A 21,019-nucleotide genomic window follows, 5' to 3' on the forward strand; every position below is an offset into this window, starting at 1 on the left:
TACTTCAGTACAAAAATCTTAGATATAAGATGCAGCAAGATAGCAGTTGGTTTTACTTACATTAATTGTTTAATATCATTCCAACTGTTGTATGGTCATCTTTTTTGAAGCTAATAAATGAGTATATGTTTTATAATTTTGATATAATAGTTTTATGTATTAAATTTTATGTATATAATTTTAATACTTGTATTTCAGCTCTCCCATCTAGATCTGTTTCAGTGGATGAATCCAGGCCTGAACTTATTTTTAGACTAGCTGTGGGAACTTTTTCAATCTCTGTGCTTCACATTGATCCTTTATCTCCACCTGAAACGTCATTGAACCTTAATCCATTGACACCTATGGCAGTAGCTTTCTTTACTTGTATAGAAAAGATTGATCCAGCAAGGTTTTCAACAGAAGATTTTAAGTCTTTCCGAGCAGTGTTTGCAGAAGCTTGCTCACATGATCACCTTAGGTAAACTCTCACATATGTATTAATGGTCCTTTAAACTTCCACATATGTGCTAATGATCCTTGAAAAAGAACCACATGTGGACTTTTGTATCTGCCTATCTGCATTTGTTTTTCTAATTCACACTTTATTTGTAAGTGAATGGAATGAGTGAAGTTTTCTTGCAATGCTGCAAAGATGTTTATTGTAGAATCTTTCATTCAGGTTATTTGGCATGCGGAATGACAGACCTAGATAACAGGAGTTTTCTAAGTCATCTCTTTAGCACCCTGCCCAGCTCTTGTCAACTTTTTTTTAACCGCATTCTGCCATCATCCCTACTGTTTGCAATTGTGAAAACAGTTTTTATCATCACTGGCATTAGCAGAGATGACAGTAGTGATGAAAAATAAAAAAATACTGTTGGAACTGATCCATATGCCACTGGCCATAGGGTGGGAAACATTACCAAGGCTGATAGTGAACTTGGATGCTACATTTCAACTTCTGCTTAAGAAAAATGGAAGCTATCCAAATAGCCAGTGAGTGATTCTTTCATGGGTTGAGTCAATAGATGAGGAGATAATTGAATTTGTAATAATAGTTTTTTTTGTTTGTTTGTTTTATTTTTTGTTTTGAGACAGAATCTCACTCCATCGCCCAGGCTGGAGTGCAGTGGCACAATCTTGGCTCCCTGCAACCTCTGCCTGTCAGGTTCAAGCTATTCTGCAGGCTCAGCCTCCTGAGTAGCTGGGTAGTTTTTGTATTTTAGTGGAGATAGGGTTTCACCATCTCTATTAAGACTCACCATGTTGGCCAGGCTGATCTCGAACTCCTGACCTCAAGTGATCCACCTGCCTTGGCCTCCCAAAGTGCTGGGATTACAGGCATGAGCCGCCGCGCCTGGCCTTTAGTATTGTTAACGAGCAAACTCTGTTTATTTTAATGTGAAGGTGGTCTATAAATTGTTGAATGACGTCTTATACAGTGGTTTAAACGTATCATATATATTAGTATTTTTAAAAAATACTTTGGGCTTTTATTTAATCTTTTTAACTTTTTTTAAGTATGAAAATTGATATGAAAAGTAGTTTTACACCTAATACAAGAAAAACTTTACAGTTTAGGATTACAGTATTTGTAATCAAACTGTAAAAACATTTTGTTTTCTTCTACCCCTCCTTTTTTTTTTTTTTTTTTTTTTGAGACAGTCTTTTGCCCTGTTGCCCAGGCTAGAGTGTAGTGGTGCAGTCTCAGCTCACTGCAACCTCTGCCTCCTGGGTTCAAGTGATTCTTGTGCCTCAGCCTCCTAAGTAGCTGGGACTACAGGCATGCAACCCACTCCCAGCTAATTCTTGTATTTTTAATAGAGACGGGGTTTCATCATATTGGCTAGGCTGGTCTCGAACTCCTGACCTTAGGTGATCTGCCCACCTTGGCCTCCTAAAGTGCTGGGATTACAGGCATGAGCCAGTGTGCCTGGACTTTTTTTTTTCCCCCCCATTTTTGACAAGGTTTCAAGTATCTGCCGGTAGGAAAATATAACAAAAGCAAGATCTGAAAGATTTTATCTTTGCAATGTAAATTTTTAAATGTGGAAGAGGAAGGGCAGTATTGGGAAATAAATAGATCCTGGACAATCTTCCATCAACAGAACTGATTTTTTATCTTAAGGAAAGGGAAATTTGAAGCAATCTTTCTGGTTAATTTCCTTAGGAGTATTAATTATTGATAACAACTTGAACTTGTCAGACTAGGTGGATAATTGTTATATGTTAACACTTTGTTCTATTCTTTGTCTACTTGCACATTGTTTAATCTAGAAGTATATGAATAATCTTAAATGGTGCATCTTTTATAATAGATTTATAGGTACTGGCATTAAAGTATCCTATGAACAAAGACAAAGATCAGCTTCCCGATATTTTAGTACTGATATGTCCATTGGGCAAATGGAATTTTTGGAGTGCCTATTTCCAACTGATTTTCATTCTGTTCCTCCTCACTATACAGAGGTAAATGTTGAATACTTTTTCTTTAAGATTATTTTTTAAATCTATCTTGCTTTTTAATAATTGTATGAGTCAGTGATTTTCTTTAAAAATGTGTAGAAAGTCATATAGGAGGAATATTGTCATTTTCTTTTTGCATTTGTGTTCTATTAAAACATTTTTAAGAATGTCACTCAACATCGTTATAAGGATCTGTTAGAATTTTAGAGTTGACTTGTTTAGGAGTGATAGGTGGGTTATGAGAGAAATGACTTCATTTCACTCATGTTCAAAGCACTCTTCATTTCAGAAGAATTATAGTTATTGAATGTCTGTTGTGTGCTAAGCACTGTTCAAGACAAGTTAAATGTTTTGTGTCCATTTACCATTATTCTGATATTTTCCCTAATGTAAAAGTGTGACCCAAAGAAACTTTAGAAAACTGTCAAAGTTACATTCATTGCTGTTACTTTGACCCTATACTGTTTTATTTCAACAATACTTTGTTGGAAATGAATTTACTTGAATCTTCGCTTACATTTTACCATGAGATATCACAGGAGTTAACTAACTTGTCTAAGGTTCACATTGCTAGTAAGTGACAAAAATGAAACTTAAAACCAGATTTCTGACTTCAAAAAGCCTTTCTCACTATTATATGGGCACCTCTGTAAATTCATGTGATTAATTGTAGGCTAATCTTACCTTTAATTTATCTTTGTCTTTGCTTTTAAGCTTTTAACGTTCCATTCCAAAGAAGATACTGGTTCCCATTCCCCTGTGTGTCTTCAGCTTCATTATAAGCATTCTGAGAATAGAGGGCCTCAGGTAAGAGATCTTTTTCTATAGTTGCTACCTGTAAATTTTCATCTGATATATATTTTGTCACAATTATAAGATTTTAACCCAATTTTATAGTAGTTTTTAGTGATTGTATTAATGCCCCCCCTTTTTTTTTAAAGGGTAATCAAGCAAGACTTAGTTCAGTTCCTCAGAGGGCAGAATTGCAAATTAAATTAAATCCAGTGTGTTGTGAGCTGGATATCAGTATTGTGGACAGGTTAAATTCCTTGCTTCAACCACAGAAACTTGCCACAGTAGAGATGATGGCATCCCACATGTATACTTCATATAATAAGCATATTAGTCTGGTAAGTATTCAAAAGCTGCAAATACTAATCATAATTATGGTTAGCTAATAGGGTTATTGAGATAATTTCTGAACTTAAGTATTTTTAATAGATTAAACAGTATATATTATTAAAACAGCATTATTTGTAATAATAAAAAAAGGAGACATCTGTTATGTCTTGATAGTAGACTAGCTAAATAAGTTTTGATGTACACTGAATGAAATGTTATGTGGTCATTTAAAATGATGGTTATGGCCGGGTGTGGCGGCTCATGCCTGTAATCCGAACACTTTGGGAGGCTGAGGTGGGAGGATCACTTGAGGCCAGTTTGAGACCAGCCTGGCCAACATGGCGAAACTCTGTCTCTACTAAAAATACCAAAATTAGTTGGGCATGGTGGCACCCATCTGTAATCTCAGCTACTCAGGAGGCTGAGGCATGAGAATAGCTTTAACCCAGGAGGCGGGGGTTGCAGTGAGATTGCATCACTGTGCTTCAGCCTGGGTGACAGAGTGAGACTCTGTCTCAAAAAGAAAAAAAAAAAATAGAAATAAAATGATGGTTATGAAGATGGTATAGCAACATGAAGAAGGCTCATCAAGAAGGATTAAATGAAAAAGTAGAATATATTGCTTTATGTAAACTTGTCACACCTGTGTAAATAAAATTGATGTATAGAAAAAAATGCCTGGAAATATGCCAGTCAGTAGCATTGTTTATGTTACAGTGGAATTCGGTTTTCGTTACTTTTCCATGTCTATCTGAATTTTTATAAACTGTGATTATAACGTCTTCATAAAATTTTATCTATTTATACATTTGACAAATTACTTGAACTACCTAAAACATGTAGCCCAGACAATATGAGATATACTTTTGAAAATAATCTATCGAACATCACATTATATCACTTTTACTTGGATCTGGTGCCTGGGGTCTTTTCTAAGCAAATTAAGTCAGTCAGGTTTGCAAGAAGTCTATTAGGAATTTTGGGGCCAGAGGACCAGGATCAGATGGAGACAACCTTTGTTAAAAAGAAAATGAAAAAGATATTTTATTTTTCTACTTCTTTGCTTTTCTCTTAGTACTGAGTATTCACATCAAATTAGCATTTATTATTATTATTATTATTATTATTGTGACAAAAATCTGTTGCCCAGGCTGCAGTGCTGTGGTACGGTATCGGCTCACTTCAGCCTTGACCCCCTTGGCTTAAGCGATCCTTCTGCCTCAGCCCCCCAAATAGTTGGGGCTACATGCATGTGCCACCACACCCAGTTAAGTTTTTATTTTTTGTCTCCCTATGTTGCTCAGGCTGGGCATTCTGTATTTGTTACTGTTATCAATTGCTAGTCATTTTAGTTTCTGTGGGGTAGTCTCTATATTAGCTGTTAACCATATATGCAATCAGCATATATAGTTTAATGTATTGGGTTATTTTTGCCTGAGAGTGGTGGTTAATAATTAGCAAATCAAATGGGGAAGAGTTAAAAATCCAAGTCTAGATGGGTGTGGTGGCTTGCACCCATAGTCCCAGCAACTCAGGAGGCTGAGGCAGGAGGATTGCTTGAACCCAGGAGTTTGAGACCATCTGGGTGACACAGCAAGACCTGTTTCAAAGAAAACAAACACACACAAGATTTGTACGTCTAGCATATGAAGGGAATTTTCTAATCATGGAGGTTAGAAATGGATTGAAGAAACTGAAGAGTGTTACAACCTAGAGTGGAATAAAGCTTTTTAAGTTTCAATGTATTTTAGAGAAAAAATAGAAACACATTTATTTTTGAATGGGATGTTCTTGGACCCTTCTATTGTAAGATGGCTTTGGGTAAATGGTGCATACATCTTGGTCTCATAGAGCCATTTGATGAGATCATGCCCTTGGATTGGATAGGAGCTCAGGGTGCATCATTTAGTGAATATTTATTTAGAACCTGTGATGTGCCAGCCTCTGGGTTTTATCTTAGAAGGACAAAGTTGAGTCAGAGATTGTATTTGGCATAATTTATCTGATTTCATATTGAGTCTTTAAAGTCATATATTGGTAGAAAAGTCTTTCAAACTGAATGTTGGACACTATAGTGATTTTAACCATATTGAATTTGTTGGTAGGCTAATTTATACAGTATTCTTTATAAATGTATAGTAAGGTAAATATTAATCTATAGTGCCTTTGTCTTCACTTTGGCTCAGTTTTTAATTTGATTTTTTATTTCAGAGTTTAACTTTTGCCAATAGTTGTTGCATTATAAATTTTTTTTACACTAAATTAATATGGTAGTGGTTAATTTGAATTGACTTTTAATGCATTATACCAAATGGGGAGATAGTGATGATATATATTGTACTGTTGAATACTGTGTCATTTATGTTCATGTAGTTAATTTAATATTTTGGCGTATTTTTGATGTTTTGTGTTTTAGCACAAGGCTTTCACTGAAGTGTTTCTAGATGATTCACATAGTCCTGCAGATTGTCGAGTATCAGTGCAAGTCGCCACACCAGCATTAAACCTCTCTGTTCGCTTCCCAATACCTGATCTTCGGTCCGATCAAGAAAGGGGACCATGGTTTAAGAAATCACTTCAGAAGGAGATCCTTTATTTAGCCTTCACAGATCTAGAATTTAAGACTGAATTTATAGGAGGATCAACTCCGGAACAAATTAAATTGGAACTTACCTTTAGAGAACTAATTGGTAAGATTGAATGTGTCTGTAAAAGAACCATACTAGATAACAAACAACTGCTACTGAAACTTACATCACAAAAGTATCTGACAGCCCCAAAATACAGTAAAATTAAAGCACATTATGTTAAAAAAAAAAGCAAGAGCAACAATGTCTTTCTAGTATTGTATACAAATATATGATATAGGTAATTTTTTAAAAACTAAGGATGATGATTCATTCACTTTGTTAAAATTCCTGTTTACTGCAGGAGAATATAGTACTTTAACCTACATTTTTATTATCACTTCTCATTTATTTATTGTAGGACTGATAACAGAACTTGTTGAGTATCACTGTATGTTAGATATTATGCTAAGCACTTGATACACATTGTCTTTTTTTTTAGTCATCATAATCACCATATGTTTATTTTTCCAATTATTTTTATAATTTAATAGATGAGACAATCTGTGGACTTAGAAGGAAGTATCTACCAAGATCATGTTGTAGTCAATGGCAGAATCAAGATTTGAACCCAAGTCTGACAGTGCTTGAGCTTGAGCTTTCAACCATTATACTAATTGCTAGTGACTTTTATTTGTGAAACTCGTTTTGATTTTTTCTGTATGACTTTGTTTTTGTCAGTTAATGAAGGGAATTTATAAAAACTTTAAAGTGAACCAAGTCTATGAAGACCTGGAAGACCTTTTATCCTGTGGTTCCTAGACCACCTGCCTCTGCCACGACACCCTCTCTCTGCAGCCATACTCCCACCCCGCCATGAGAATAGTTTGCAAAAGTTCCCCTTCTCTCTCAGTTTTACAGATCTTAAGAGATATTTAAAATGGACGTTTGTCAATTATGACTTCATGAAAGGGCCTTCAGGTGTTGTGGGATCATCCCTTATTTCCAGTGGTGAGAAACTCATTATTCTGGAGGAAAGCCATTTTTCATTTGTAAAATGGATTGAAACAACACATATACAATTTTTTGTTGTTGTTGTTGTTTTTGTTTTTCAGAGTCTTGCTTTGTTACCCAGGCTGGAGTGCAGTGGCGTGATCTTGACTCACTGCAGTCTCCATCTCCTGGGTTCAAGCAATTCTCGTGCCTCAGTTGGACGCCACCACACCCAGCTAATTTTTGTAATTTTAGTAGAGAAAGGGTTTTGCCATGTTAGCCAGGCTGGTCCCTTAACTCCTGACCTCGGGTGATCTGCCCACCTCAGCCTCCCAAATACTGGGATTACAGGTGTGAGCCACCACGCCCAGCCCATATAGAATTATTTTGAACAGAGGTATTTCTAACAGTGTTTCATACAAAATACGTATTTAAGAAATGTAGTTATTTTTCTAGTGGTAGATTATATAGACTTTATGAAGAAATAATCACTAATAGCACTTAGTAAGTGATAAGTGCTTGCTGTATTTACTGTGTCATTATGCACTTTATGCAGTATACATTGGTACTTAAGAATTTGAGTTTGAACACAGAATCTTTAATTTATTGGCTCATTTTGTCTACTACATGTGCACATGAAACCAGAATGATTGCAAAATGCTGTAGAACTTAAGGTGGTAGTATGTTCCTGCTTGAGAGGATCTTTGCTCCTCCATCTCTTCTCTTAGTACTTGAGAAGAAGCGCATTTCAGTAAATCAGTCTTGTTTTCTTAGGATCATTCCAGGAAGAGAAAGGAGATCCATCTATTAAGTTTTTCCATGTGTCTAGTGGAGTAGATGGAGATACAACATCGTCAGATGACTTTGACTGGCCACGGTGAGTAAGCAAGCACATAGGTTTAATAGGATTTTCCTTTTAACAATAAAATATTCTTTTAAATCAACATTTTGGCTATTAAATATAAGCTAAACATGTCCATTCTTGATTCTTTTGTGGTTCATAAGTGTGATGATTGGGTGTTCACATGAATGTGTGGGATGTGTCACCTTCAAACCTTGTTGTGCCATTTTTCTGCCTGCCTTGCTTTACTCCTCCTCTCCACTGTCTGTTAGGCTGATTCGATTCTTAGGACAGGTGTTGCTCATATACACCTGGTAATTAGCATGAGTTTAGCGCACAAGTTTCGTAAGAATTGGATCTACTTCTGTTAAGTAATTCAGAAGCACGATTTACATTGGGATATGTATCAATTTGGACAAAAGCCTGTGATCATTTACGAACCAAATAGCATCACTACCTAGGAAATAAGAGTTATAGTTGCAGCACAGCTATTCTCTTTGAGGGTTCCATGCCTCCTTATAACAATGGGTGGATATGGTCATCAAAGGAGAATGAAAAGTCTGTGCTAGAGATGTTCTGTAGAAGCTTAGGAAAGGAAAGGGATTACTCTGGAGTAAAAAGCTCATTAGTTTTTGTAGTCATAGGCTGCATTAACTCAGTCGTCTTTAGATTTTGTGGCTACAAAACAGCACCAGCCCTTTATTATTGAAATTCCTAGAGGAAAAGATAACTTCTTTGTTAGAGTTTTGAAACTGTTTCCTAATCAGTTTCTCCCTTTTCCCTTTGAACAACTGATATAATATGAGGTTGATATAACATGAGGTTTCTTAGGTAGACAAGTATTTTATTATAGCGGAACAAACTGTATGTGAGAGGATTTGGGTTAATGATAACTAGAATCCTTAGGTAAAATTTGCTGACTTTTAATGAAATTTAAAAATAACCTTTTTGCCCCCAAAAGGTCAGACCTTCAGTTAGCCAAGTATAAAATGTTGATGTCTTTCTGTTACTTACTTGTTTCAGTTCCACACTTTCAAGTTTACAACATGTTCATAAGTGGGTTACCTTAGACATAAATAGACTTTGTAGAGAAGTTTAATTCTATCATTAAGATTTAACCAGTGGTGTTTGTATTAATTTGCACAAAAGTTAAAGTTTTGCTGTTTACAGTGAGATCTTGGTCTTTTTAAAATTGTCTTTGATATCAGAATTGTACTGAAAGTAAATCCACCAGCCATACATTCCATTTTGGAGAGAATTGCAGCTGAAGAAGAAGAGGAGAGTGATGGTCACTACCAGGAGGAAGAGGAAGGAGCTGCTCATTCCTTGAAAGATGTTTGTGATCTAAGAAGACCAGCCCCATCTCCTTTTTCTTCTCGTAGAGTAATGTTTGAAAATGAACAGGTAAGATGAAAGTGTGAGCAAGCTACAAAGGAATAATATTATTATTCTCTGTCATAGAGCAATGCTCTTAATTTTTTATTTAAAAAAATGCTCTTTGTACTGTTTTTGCTAGGTCTTAAACTTCAAAATTAAATAATATCTGTTTTTTCTTGGTGTATATTTTCTCTAGTTAAATGTTTCATGATTATTTATTTCTCACATACCAAGTCCTATGGATAGGCTAAGAAGATGCTACTACTATTTTAAACATAAAATGGTTATTTGATGCTTTTTTTTGCACTAAACCATTATGTTTTAGATGGTGATGCCAGGAGACCCTGTAGAAATGACAGAATTTCAGGATAAAGCAATCAGCAATTCTCACTATGTGCTGGAACTTACGTTACCAAATATTTATGTAACACTGCCTAATAAGAGCTTTTATGAGAAGCTTTATAATAGGTGAGTTTATACCCATTTAGTTGAATCTTGGGAATCAGACTTTCTAATTGCCTCCCTGATTTTCCTCTTCCCCCTTTCCTTTCCTTGCCTGAATATTATTTGCCATCTCTGTGTACTTTGTGTGGTGTTGGTGGTGACTATTGCCATTATGATGTTCTATTGTCATAGCAGAGTTTCCTAAGTAGCGTGGTGCCGGGTGTGTGAGATATTTATTTCCTCAGCCCTGAGGTTGGCTGATTGCCCTCTGTCAGCTTACTGCAGGTTACCGATCCAATACGATTTTTTTTCTTCACGTGCAGTGACATGAAGAGTTAGGAGATACTAATACAGCTAGCCAATGCTGGAGTAGAATCAGAGCCCCAGTCATTGTACAAGAAGCATCTTTTCCTGAACAGTCAAAAAGATATCTTGTTGGAATTCAAAATTCTATGAACATGTACAAAATTTAAATTTATTATATTTAGATACCCCTCAATATTTATGCCAGGCAGGTATTTTGATATAAATGGAATTCTAGGTCATAGACTCTGAAGGCCTTGCGCAGTTTACCTAGCCTCCATAAGACTCAGCATTCTCATCCGTAAAATGGAGATGGTCCTGGCTCCCACCTATAAGGGTTGTTTGGAGGATTAAATGATACAACACTTGGAAAGTTCTGAGAACAGTGTATGGCATATCATAAGCACTTAGTAGTTGTCTATTATAATTTCTAGCCACTGAAGGGATTTCTCTGTAGCATACCTGAAAGATTGTCATGTGGGTTTCTAGAAAAAGAAGTCTTTAGTGTTTGTCATCACTAGCTTCCTACATGTAGACAAGTTATTCTAGTTTCCATTAATCTTCAGAAACTTCAGACTGTTGTTTCTGCTATAGGATTACTTGGTATCAGATATCACTCGGTATTTATTCCTTAAATGTTAGGATTAAACCCTGGGTTTTCTCACTGGGTGTCAATGACTTTTGCTCTTAGAATCAGAAAATTAAGTTCTAGGATTCTTCTAGGGTTCACATTACTTCAGTGGTCTTGAAAATGAGATTCAGAGAACAGTCCACTCGGGTATAGGAAGAAAATGTTTGCACTTATGTTTAACTTAAAAAATAATCTTTTAAAATTTATATTTTTATATTTGTTTTATAGTATATGTTATAAATAGCACCTAATTTATATTAAATTCACATTAGAGAGATTTCAAATTGTTTTTAAATGTTGGGGTTTGTTTATATATGATCTGCAGTTTGGAAATGACTGATCTCTAGGCTCCTCCTTTTATTTCATAGGTCAGGGCTGTCTGCAAAGAGCTGATGTATGTGTAATGCTGAGATTGAGGGAAATGAAATGACTCTTTCATGGCCTAGCCCAGAGATCAAAAAGACTTGTCCCATTTTTTTTTTCTCATTCTGCACTGACTGAGCAGATTGCTTTCGATTAAATCAGGGTATCAAGAACAGTAGTAATACATACCTTAAACATTCACTTTATAAATATATATTTATTTAGCACTTCATTTCTAAATACTGGACAAGGCCTTTTCTTTGAGTATGAGCCACTGATTGGAAATCTATGTTGTCTTTTTTTTAAATCCTGCATGTGGCTGACTACTTTGTCTTTTTTTTTTTTTTTTTTGCATAAAGTGTAGCCAGAAGGCATTGTCTACTGTTTTTAGTTCCAGTTTCTTTAAAGTGGAGTGAAAAAAATTTTTTCAGAGATATGTGAGAGGAGAATCTTTGTAGGTTTTTAAGACTTTTTTTTTTTTTCCCTGTCTGCATTAACTAAAACAGCACAGTTTTTATTTAAGCTATACTTATATTAACAAATACAAGCAGATTTGAAGCCAGACACAGTCTTTGGCAAGTATATAAAATATATAACTCCACTGATGGGAAGGTTCTCAGCTCTGCTAGAGAGACGTCCAGCAGCAGCAGGCAGTTAGCATACTGAAGGCTTCCATTGTTGTGGCACCTTGGAGTAATTGGGTAGGTGACTGCTTAAGTCAGGGAGTATGTATTAGAGCGTGTATTAGAGTATGTATCTGTTAATCTGGGTAGTTGGTTTAATGGATTGCTTAAGAGAGTTTCTATTCTATTAAATACCTTACACTAATCACTTTGTGGTCTCTCAGGCCCCTGGAATTGCATATATACTGAAGCACTCCCTCACTCTCTGGGATCGTATAAATCTTGTATCTAACTTCCTCAGGGTTTGCATCCTTTGCCCGTTATTCGGTTTGTATTTTCAAATTAATACATTTAAACAATTTTCACACATTCTCAGAGAAGATTTGCAGTACAGTACAAAGAACTCCCTGTGCCCCAACCATTTGAGAGTAAGTGGCTGACCTGAGTCCCTTCAATGTTTAGTACTTGAAGGCGTATTTCCCACATACAAGGACATTCTACGTTAACTGGCAATTCAGCTCTCAGAAGCAGGAAGCTAAACTGGATACGTACTACCATATAATCCTCATACCCCGTTCAAGTTTTACTAAATATGCCAACACTGTCCTTTTATTTATTTATTTTTTCTGAGCAGGAGTTATAACCAACTTTGCCTTTATATATTTAAAATGTTGGTTTACTCCTTTAGTGCCTTGGTCAACAGGTTCTTTTTAGCAATATGGTTTTAGGTACAGGAGATTCTTTTCTGTGTCAAAAATTGTTTAAAATAGAATATAAAAAAGAGTTCTCATTGCTTTCATTAAATATGTATTGAGCATCTATTTTGTTTCAGCCTCATAGACACAGAGTCATGGTGATATATCCTTACGTATCTTAAGCATTGTTTTGTTTCTTGATAGTTCTTGATATTACAAACACCATCCAATATTTGATAGTACTAATGGTATCAGGACTGTGTTTAGACAAAAATATAAATAAGGAGAAAATAATAAGTGGATGGATTATAATCTCCTAAGAGTCGCAATCCTCAGTCCTGGTGTACACCTTCTGGTAGGACTTCAGAAGCTCAGGAATTGGCCTGGCAGTGGCTTCTCACAGAAGGGGGCAGGGCTACCTCACCATGTGGCGCTTTGACTGGTATTCACACCAGGCTTTACGATGAGTCTGGGTTTTGGCAGCACTTCCATGTGAGTCATGCACTGTCCTCACCAACTGTCTGTGCCTGTTATGTGACAGCCACTGTGCTAGGCGCATGTAGAGATGGTCGACACAAGTCCCTCTCTTGGGTGGCTTGCAGTCTGGAAAGGGGCAATGAGGAAATTCAGCAGGGTGCTGTAGGTGCTGTGATTTAAGTGGGTCTGTGTGAAGGATGTGCTGTGGGTCCAGATCTTACAATGGGCTTCCTATAAGACACGGTGAAGTTTGAGTTTTCTTGAAAGCTTTGAGGATGGATGAGGGAAGGAGGCTAGGACAGGGAAGGATGAGGGAAGGAGGCTGGGACAGAGGGGCATCTGAGCAGTGACAGGTAGTTCTTTGTAAAAGTAGGATGTAGTGACAGCCTAGGTATGATATATGCCTTCCCATTGGTTGCCAGTGTTGATGGGGCTAGTCTTGCTAGTCATAAGGTTTTTTCTCTCCTTATTTTGTGCTCCATATGCATTCTTCATCTCGTGAAGTCTTCCCAGTGAAGCTGTGCTTTCTGTTGTTGATGAGAGAAAAAGCAGGTATCTCTAGGGAAAGAACTGAATTGATCCCACGGTTAAATACTTACCTTAAAAAAGAACTGAATTGGGAGCTGGATGTAATCTACATAATCTGGACTCTCATCCCCATTTTTCCACTAATTAGCTATGTAACCTTGGGAAGGTCACATAACCTTGATGAGACAGTTTCTTCAAGTGTAAAGTGAGGATAATGATTCTGCCCTGGACGCCCCACAGGACTGAGGGGAGGGTCAATGAGATGATGTGGGATCAGTTCCAGTTTACAAAGCGCTCTCATATAGGTGAGCTGTCTTCCTTTTTTGTTCTTTGTAGGTTTTTATTTTTCATGAGCTTCTGTCTCTAAGGTATATTTTGAAGTATAATATGAATTTGTAATTTGTTGTATATAACACAGGTAAAATTAGGCAAATATCTAGTTAGGTATCTAATTGTGCAGATTCTTTTGTCACTGCCCTGCATTATAGCCATATAGGTTATTTTTTCATTGAAATAATGCAGTTGTTATTTTTGTTGTTTTTCCAAATTCTTGTAGGATCTAATTTCCATTTTGCCATTTAAAAAGTTATTGTTCATGTGATCTTTTAAAAGGAATTTTTTTTTTTTTTTTAGTTTGCCTTCTGTTGAACTAGGAGTTATGTATTTTTCAACTTTTGTCTTTATAGGATCTTTAATGACTTGTTGCTGTGGGAACCAACAGCTCCTTCACCAGTGGAGACATTCGAGAATATTTCCTATGGCATTGGGCTTTCAGTAGCCAGTCAGCTTATTAATACTTTCAACAAAGATAGTTTTAGTCCATTTAAATCTGCAGTTCACTATGGTAATATATTTTTAATTTGTTTTGATTTAAAATGCCTAGTTTATCAATTAACAAAGTACTAACCTTTCAATTGTGGATTTAAAAATCTTTGTTTTTCATTGTAACTGTATTTTGTAATTTCTTTTAGTAATGTATAAGAATGTTTCCTCATTTCTATCTGTATATTGAACGTATCATTATCACTTAAATATGTTATCTTTAGAATGATAGTGTGTACATTGAAGTTCAACGCTAAAGAGAAAAACAAAATATATTTCTATGTTCACACCATATTCTTTGTAAAACTAAGCAGATTATAAATATAAAATATTTTCGTGATCATTTTTAAGTTATTGTTTTAATAAGCTATCAGAACTGTGTAATTGTCTGTTTATTTCTCATAGATGAGGAAAGTGGATCTGAGGAGGAGACTTTGCAGTATTTTTCCACTGTTGATCCCAACTATCGTTCTCGCAGGAAAAAAAAATTAGACTCTCAGAACAAGAACTCTCAGAGTTTTCTCTCAGTTCTTCTGAATATTAATCATGGATTAATGGCAGTGTTCACAGATGTGAAGGTGAGGTTTACAAATCCAAAGTATTTTTTCAAATGTATCTTATTTTAAATAAATCTACTAGGATATATATCCAGTGATTGAAGTATTTGAGTTTTTTTTTTTTTTTTTTGAGATGGAGTCTCGCTCTGTTGCCCAGGCTGGAGCACAGTGGCGTGATCTCCACTCACTGCAAGCTCCGCCTCCCGGGTTCACGCCGTTCTCCTGCCTCAGCCTACTGTGTAGCTGGGACTACAGGCGCCCGCCACCACACCCAGCTAATTTTTGTATTTTTAGTAGAGATGGGGTTTCTCCGTGTTAGCCAGGATGGTCTCAATCTCCTGATCTCGTGATCCACCCGTCTCGGCCTCCCGAAGTGCTGGGATTACAGGCGTGAGCCACCGCGCCCGGCCAGTATTTGATATTTTGAGGTTGTTTCAGGGACTGATGAAGACCAGTGTTCTGGGGCAAACCATGATGACAGCAACTTTGGGGATTTAGCTTTCGTTGCAGATCAAACTTTGTGTGGCTCTCCCTTTGGAAAACAGGTGCTAATTCTGCTTCTGGGGTGACAACAAAGTACAGAGATTCATCTGATAGAAGAGGTTCCACGTAGCATTTAAGTTATCCAGTTTTATTTTTTACCATGATATTGAATGGTTCAAGGATTAGACTGCTTTGCTGCAATATGGGAGATTTTCCTAAGCTGAACCAACAAAGAGCATCTCAAGGAACATGCTTACTTTTCTGCATTTAAATAATAACTTATGTGTTTTTCTGATGTTTTTACTAGCAAGATAATGGAGATCTGTTGGAAAACAAGCATGGTGAATTCTGGTTAGAGTTCAATAATGGTTCATTATTTTGCGTGACAAAATATGAAGGTTTTGATGACAAGCACTACATTTGCCTTCATTCTAGCAGTTTCAGTCTATACCACAAAGGTAGGACAAACATGTGTCTTGGTTTCTTCTCTTTCGACATGTTTAAATTTCTTGTTTAACAAAGAAAATCTATTGAGAACAGAACTTTGGTAGTAGAAATTATTTTCTCTGGAGAGTTCTGATTCTGCTGTCAAAGTAATATTTACAAATTAGAAGTCAACTTCAGGTTCTTTTTTTGCAATAGCTTTGTTGAAATACAATTCACACACCTTACTCTTTTAAAATATACCTTTCAATGGTTTTTAGTATTTCACAAGAGTTGTGCAACCATCACCAGAGTCAATTTTAAAACATGTTTATGCCGGGCGCGGTGGCTCAAGCCTGTAATCCCAGCACTTTGGGAGGCCGAGACGGGCGGATCATGAGGTCAGGAGATCGAGACCATCCTGGCTAACATGGTGAAACCCCGTCTCTACTAAAAAATACAAAAAACTAGCCGGGCGAGGTGGCGGGCGCCTGTAGTCCCAGCTACTCGGGAGGCTGAGGCAGGAGAATGGCGTGAACCCAGGAGGCGGAGCTTGCAGTGAGCTGAGATCCAGCCACTGCGCTCCAGCCTGGGTGGCAGAGCGAGACTCTGTCTCAAAAAAAAAAAAAGAAAAAAATGTTTATTACCCCATGAAGAAATTTCATACACTTTAGTGATAACCTTTCACCTCTTCCACTCTCTCCTTCCCATAAACACACTAATCTACACTCTATTTCTATGGATTTGCATATTCAGAAGTTTCTTATAAATGGAATTATACAATATTTGGCCTTTTGGACTGGCTTCTTTCATTTGACACGCTGTCAAGGTTCATCCAAGTTGTATCCGTACTTCATTCCTTTTTATTGCCAAATAATATTCCACTGTAAAGATAGATCAGATCTTATGTATCCGTTCATCAATCGATGAGATTTTATGTTCTTTATTCTCCCTTAAGGAATATTTCCTTTTGGTTCCAGATATAGAACTTACCATTTTTTGAGCAGTTACCTGAGTTTACCTTGTTTCATAGACATGAAATGTTTGTGATAGTTTTCTATTTAATTTTCCTAGCATTTCAGAATTTTTTGTTTCTTTAAACTGTGCACTGTCAGTCATACTAACATTAGCAAATAGTAGTAGATTATTAATGCCATGCTGGTTTTTGTCATCATGCCTCCTTAAGTTATATTCAGTGGAAGTATGTGGAGTTTTGTTTTGAGTCATGTAAGTTGATTAGCTAATTTCAAGTAACCATTTTGTTACTGTTTTTACCTCAATGTGGATCTCTAGGCATAGTGGATGGAGTGATACTCCCGACAGAAACACGACTGCCCAGCTCAACCCGCCCACACTGGTTGGAACCTACTATTTATTCCTCTGAAGAAGATGGCCTCAGTAGAACTTCTTCAGATGGAGTTGGAGGAGATAGTTTGAATATGCTGTCTGTTGCCGTTAAAATACTGTCTGATAAATCAGAGTCCAATACAAAGGTTTGTGTTTTGTACTTTTATGCCGTTAAGTACTTGCTGTTGATTTGATTCTAGTTAAAAATAATTGCATAAAAGGCAACACATTTATTTTCTTGGAAAAACTTTTGAGTTACAGGATTACATGGTGGTAAATGTCATTCTTTGTATTGTTCTGTATAGGAATTTCTCATTGCCGTAGGACTGAAAGGAGCCACACTCCAGCATAGAATGCTTCCTTCTGGGCTTAGCTGGCATGAGCAGGTAAGAGAGCTATTATGTATGTATCAATTTATTTAAAAATTTGTATTGACATCTAATACACATACTGAAAAGTTTGTAAGTCATATATGTTCAGCTCAGTGAATTATCATGAAGTGAATACTACTGTGTCACCACCTTTTAGGTTAAGAAATAGAACAGTATTGGCTGGGCACTGTGACTCATGCCTGTAATCCCAGCACTTTGGGAGGCTGAGGCAGGCGGATCACCTGAGGTCAGTAGTTCGAGACCAGCTTGGTCAACCCTGTCTCTACTAAAAATATAAAAATTAGCTGGGCATGGTGGCACACACCTGTAATGCCAGCTACTGGGGAGGCTGAGGCAGGAGAATTGCTTGAACCCAGGAGGCGGAGGGTGCAGTGAGCTGAGATCGCACCACTGCACTCCAGTCTGGGTGAAAGAGTGAAACTCTGTCTCAAAAAAAAAAAAAGAAAAAAAAAAGAAAAACAAAACAAAACAATATTATCACCTCAGAATGTAATTGGTTTTTTACCTTAAAGTGTGGTCCTCAAAACCTCTCAATGACAGAGTTATCTTTTATGTCATTAAAGGAAGGAAAGGGACTCTGTATCCCAGGACTTGTAGAACACCTGACATAGAGGAGCAGTGAATGGTGTATTGAATTGCTTTTGTAATCAGAAGTTCTTTAAGTGCAGTATTTCCATATAATTCCCTAGGCCAATAATACGATGTTGCTTTAAAGCATTTTACCATTACTTCTCTCATTAATTTCCAGTTGAACAACATTTTATGGTAATAAAATACAATTGGTTATTTTTCAGAGGAGACTTTGAGGAAGAAGTTAGCTTTTCCTTATGTGAGAATGAAAACTAGTGCACTATGCTTCTCATGTTTCTTGTAAAGGGGAACTTCTTAATTGTCCTGGGAAAATAATACATTATTTAAAAACTTGAATGTTTTCAAAATGCTTTTCTCATGAAAGCATTTGGGAAACATGAGGATATCTGTCTGACTTTCTGTCTGTCTTGTAGGAGTGGAGAAGTGGTTAGTGTGAATAATCAGCTGGAAGGGAGACATTTATCTGAACCTCCTTATTTGTTTGGATTAGCAATATGAGAGAATAGATGTTGGTGAGAGGGACTGGTTTTTAGACTGAGCTAGGTATAAATTAAGGAAAAAGAGCTTCCTTCAACAATGACTGATATGGAAAACCAATACCCCCACACACAATGAGTTATATAGGAAGCCAGATTAATAGTTTTAAGCAGTCTTCAGCAGAATTTATTTTCTCTAAGAATTGTTCCAAGCCAAAAAATATGAAATTATATTATGCATATATTGTTATTAATTTCATAAGGTATGATTTTTCTAAGATTTCTATGCATTGGAGTTGTCGGATAGGCTTCTTCATTTCAAATTCTAATTTTGCAAATACTTTAAAAAATTTATTATATATAAAGTGAATAACATGTTTTGATATACATTGTAAAATGATTATTATAGTCAAACAAATGAACACATCCGTCAGTATCCATTACCTTCTTTTCTGATGCAAGTACTTTTTGAAACTAATTCCTTCAAAATGATTTTTTTTCCTTTTACCATTATGATTTTCCAATTAAATGATTTTTTTCTATGAGATATTCTGGTTTACATTGGTATTAAGGATATTATATGAAACCTTTTTTTTTCTTCTAAAGCAGGGCGTTTTAATTTTTTGTGATTATAGATTTTATACTTCTTGAATATTGCTGATGAACCTGTTTTGGGATATAATCCCCCAACTTCCTTTACAACTTTTCATGTTCATCTTTGGAGCTGTGCACTTGATTATAGGTAAGTTCACAAATGGAACAAAATAAAGTTTTATTATTTAAAATACTAAATTTTGAAAAAAATACGTAATTCAGTAGAGTTAAGGTGCAAATTGTTGTTGTTTTAAAAGAGTTTCTGGAGCTGTATCAAATTGACATTCTTTTGTTTCTCTTTGGCATTAGACCCCTTTATTTGCCAATCCGATCTCTTCTTACCGTGGAAACATTCAGTGTTTCCAGTAGCGTTGCATTGGATAAATCTTCCTCTACTCTCAGGTAAACTTCACTGTATACTAAACATGGCTGTTCAAAACATACCAATTGATATTTACCTAAACCATTTTATTAAAGTTTCAACTTTTTGTTAAAATAAACGTTCTCTTATTAATAGTGATAACCTTTTACCCAAGTTACCCAATTTTTCTCAGGTGACATGTTTCATCTACCCATTTATTATTGCATTTCATTTTTAGGGAAGAAATTAATTCTGGAGATTCTTTAAAAAGTTTGCATTTTAAAACATATGGTAAACTTCCCATAGTACCTGTTACACTTTATAATTTTTATTTAATTTTTTTATATTTTAGAGACAGGGTCTTGCTCTGTGTGGCCCAGGCTGGAATGCAGTGGCATGATGACAGCTTATTACAACTTTCAACTCCTGAGCTCAAGCAATCTTCTGCCCTCACCCTACTGAGTAGCTAGGACTAGAGATGTGTGCCACTATCCCTGGCTGATTGAAAAAAAAAAATTTATTTTTGTAGAGAAGGAGGGGTCTTGCTATGTTGCCCAGGCTAGTTGAGAACTCCTGGTCTTCCTGCCTTGTCTTCCCAAACAGCTGGGATTACAGGTGTGAGCTGCTACATCTGGCCCACTCTTATAGTTTAAACCTTGTGAATTTGGGCATCTCTTTAAAAACTGCCAAAAATTTAGAATTAATTTGAGTAGATGATTTAATCTAATTCTTCACACAATTTAAATATTCCTAGTGTTCATAAACAGTTTTTTAAAAATGTTAGATGACAGTTACTAAGCTAGAAACTGCCTATAATTTCAGCAGTGTTCATACCAGAAAGAATGATGCAATTAAGCATATAGTGATTATGGGGTATGATACTCAAAGCTTAGTTTTTCAGATGTTGGTTTTATCTTTCTTGCCTCAGAATAATCTTGGATGAAGCTGCTTTACATCTATCTGACAAATGCAATACTGTCACTATAAATCTGAATAGAGGTAAGAGTTAAAAAAACAAATGGAGTAGATGAAGTGTGAATAATTTTAAAGCATTTTAACTCTGGGATAATGCTAGTGAACTAAGAATCTTATTAAAGATCCTTAGAGATTAAAGGGTCTTTAAGTATATAGTGATCGTGTGGTATATATTCACAGCTTAGTTTTTCAGATGTTGGTTTTTCAGTTTGAAATTGTAATGTTCTTATAATGCTAGTTAAGTACATCAAATTACTGTATATGCTACAAATTTTTGTTTAAGATAATTTTTGTTTCTAACAAAAAATGAAGTGAATTTTAGGACTTTTATGGGATGAAACTGTATTTTCATCGCATTATAATTATTTGTAGTACTCTACAATGAATTTTAAAGGAATGCTAGTTGTATTGGGTGTTGGTTGGACACACATTTTTGAAAGCTGTACTCAGAGATTTTCTTAATTTAAAAAATTTTAGATTATGTTCGTGTGATGGATGTGGGGCTTTTGGAGTTAACCATTACTGCAGTGAAGTCTGATTCTGATGGAGAGCAAGTAAGTTATTAAAATAAATGAAAATTTTAAGT

At 35.9% G+C, this 21,019-nt stretch overlaps 1 protein-coding gene across 1 annotated transcript in view; it reads left to right on the top strand.

Moving 5' to 3' along the window:
- The window catches only part of ATG2B (autophagy related 2B), an 82,734-nt gene that overhangs the window by 31,502 nt on the left and 30,213 nt on the right, over positions 1-21,019 (top strand). Inside the window, exons 11-27 of the mRNA XM_011951495.1 lie at positions 199-460; positions 2,301-2,451; positions 3,163-3,255; positions 3,390-3,578; positions 5,987-6,260; positions 7,905-8,007; positions 9,180-9,375; positions 9,674-9,816; positions 14,099-14,256; positions 14,640-14,812; positions 15,582-15,732; positions 16,991-17,190; positions 17,350-17,430; positions 19,139-19,245; positions 19,407-19,499; positions 20,387-20,457; positions 20,911-20,987. Of these exons, the coding sequence (XP_011806885.1) occupies positions 199-460; positions 2,301-2,451; positions 3,163-3,255; positions 3,390-3,578; positions 5,987-6,260; positions 7,905-8,007; positions 9,180-9,375; positions 9,674-9,816; positions 14,099-14,256; positions 14,640-14,812; positions 15,582-15,732; positions 16,991-17,190; positions 17,350-17,430; positions 19,139-19,245; positions 19,407-19,499; positions 20,387-20,457; positions 20,911-20,987 (2,522 nt within the window). The remainder of the gene's footprint in view (positions 1-198; positions 461-2,300; positions 2,452-3,162; positions 3,256-3,389; positions 3,579-5,986; positions 6,261-7,904; positions 8,008-9,179; positions 9,376-9,673; positions 9,817-14,098; positions 14,257-14,639; positions 14,813-15,581; positions 15,733-16,990; positions 17,191-17,349; positions 17,431-19,138; positions 19,246-19,406; positions 19,500-20,386; positions 20,458-20,910; positions 20,988-21,019) is intronic.

This window comes from Colobus angolensis, unplaced genomic scaffold (assembly GCF_000951035.1).
Source record: "Colobus angolensis palliatus isolate OR3802 unplaced genomic scaffold, Cang.pa_1.0 Scaffold32, whole genome shotgun sequence".
Classification (NCBI taxonomy): Eukaryota; Metazoa; Chordata; class Mammalia; order Primates; family Cercopithecidae; genus Colobus; species Colobus angolensis.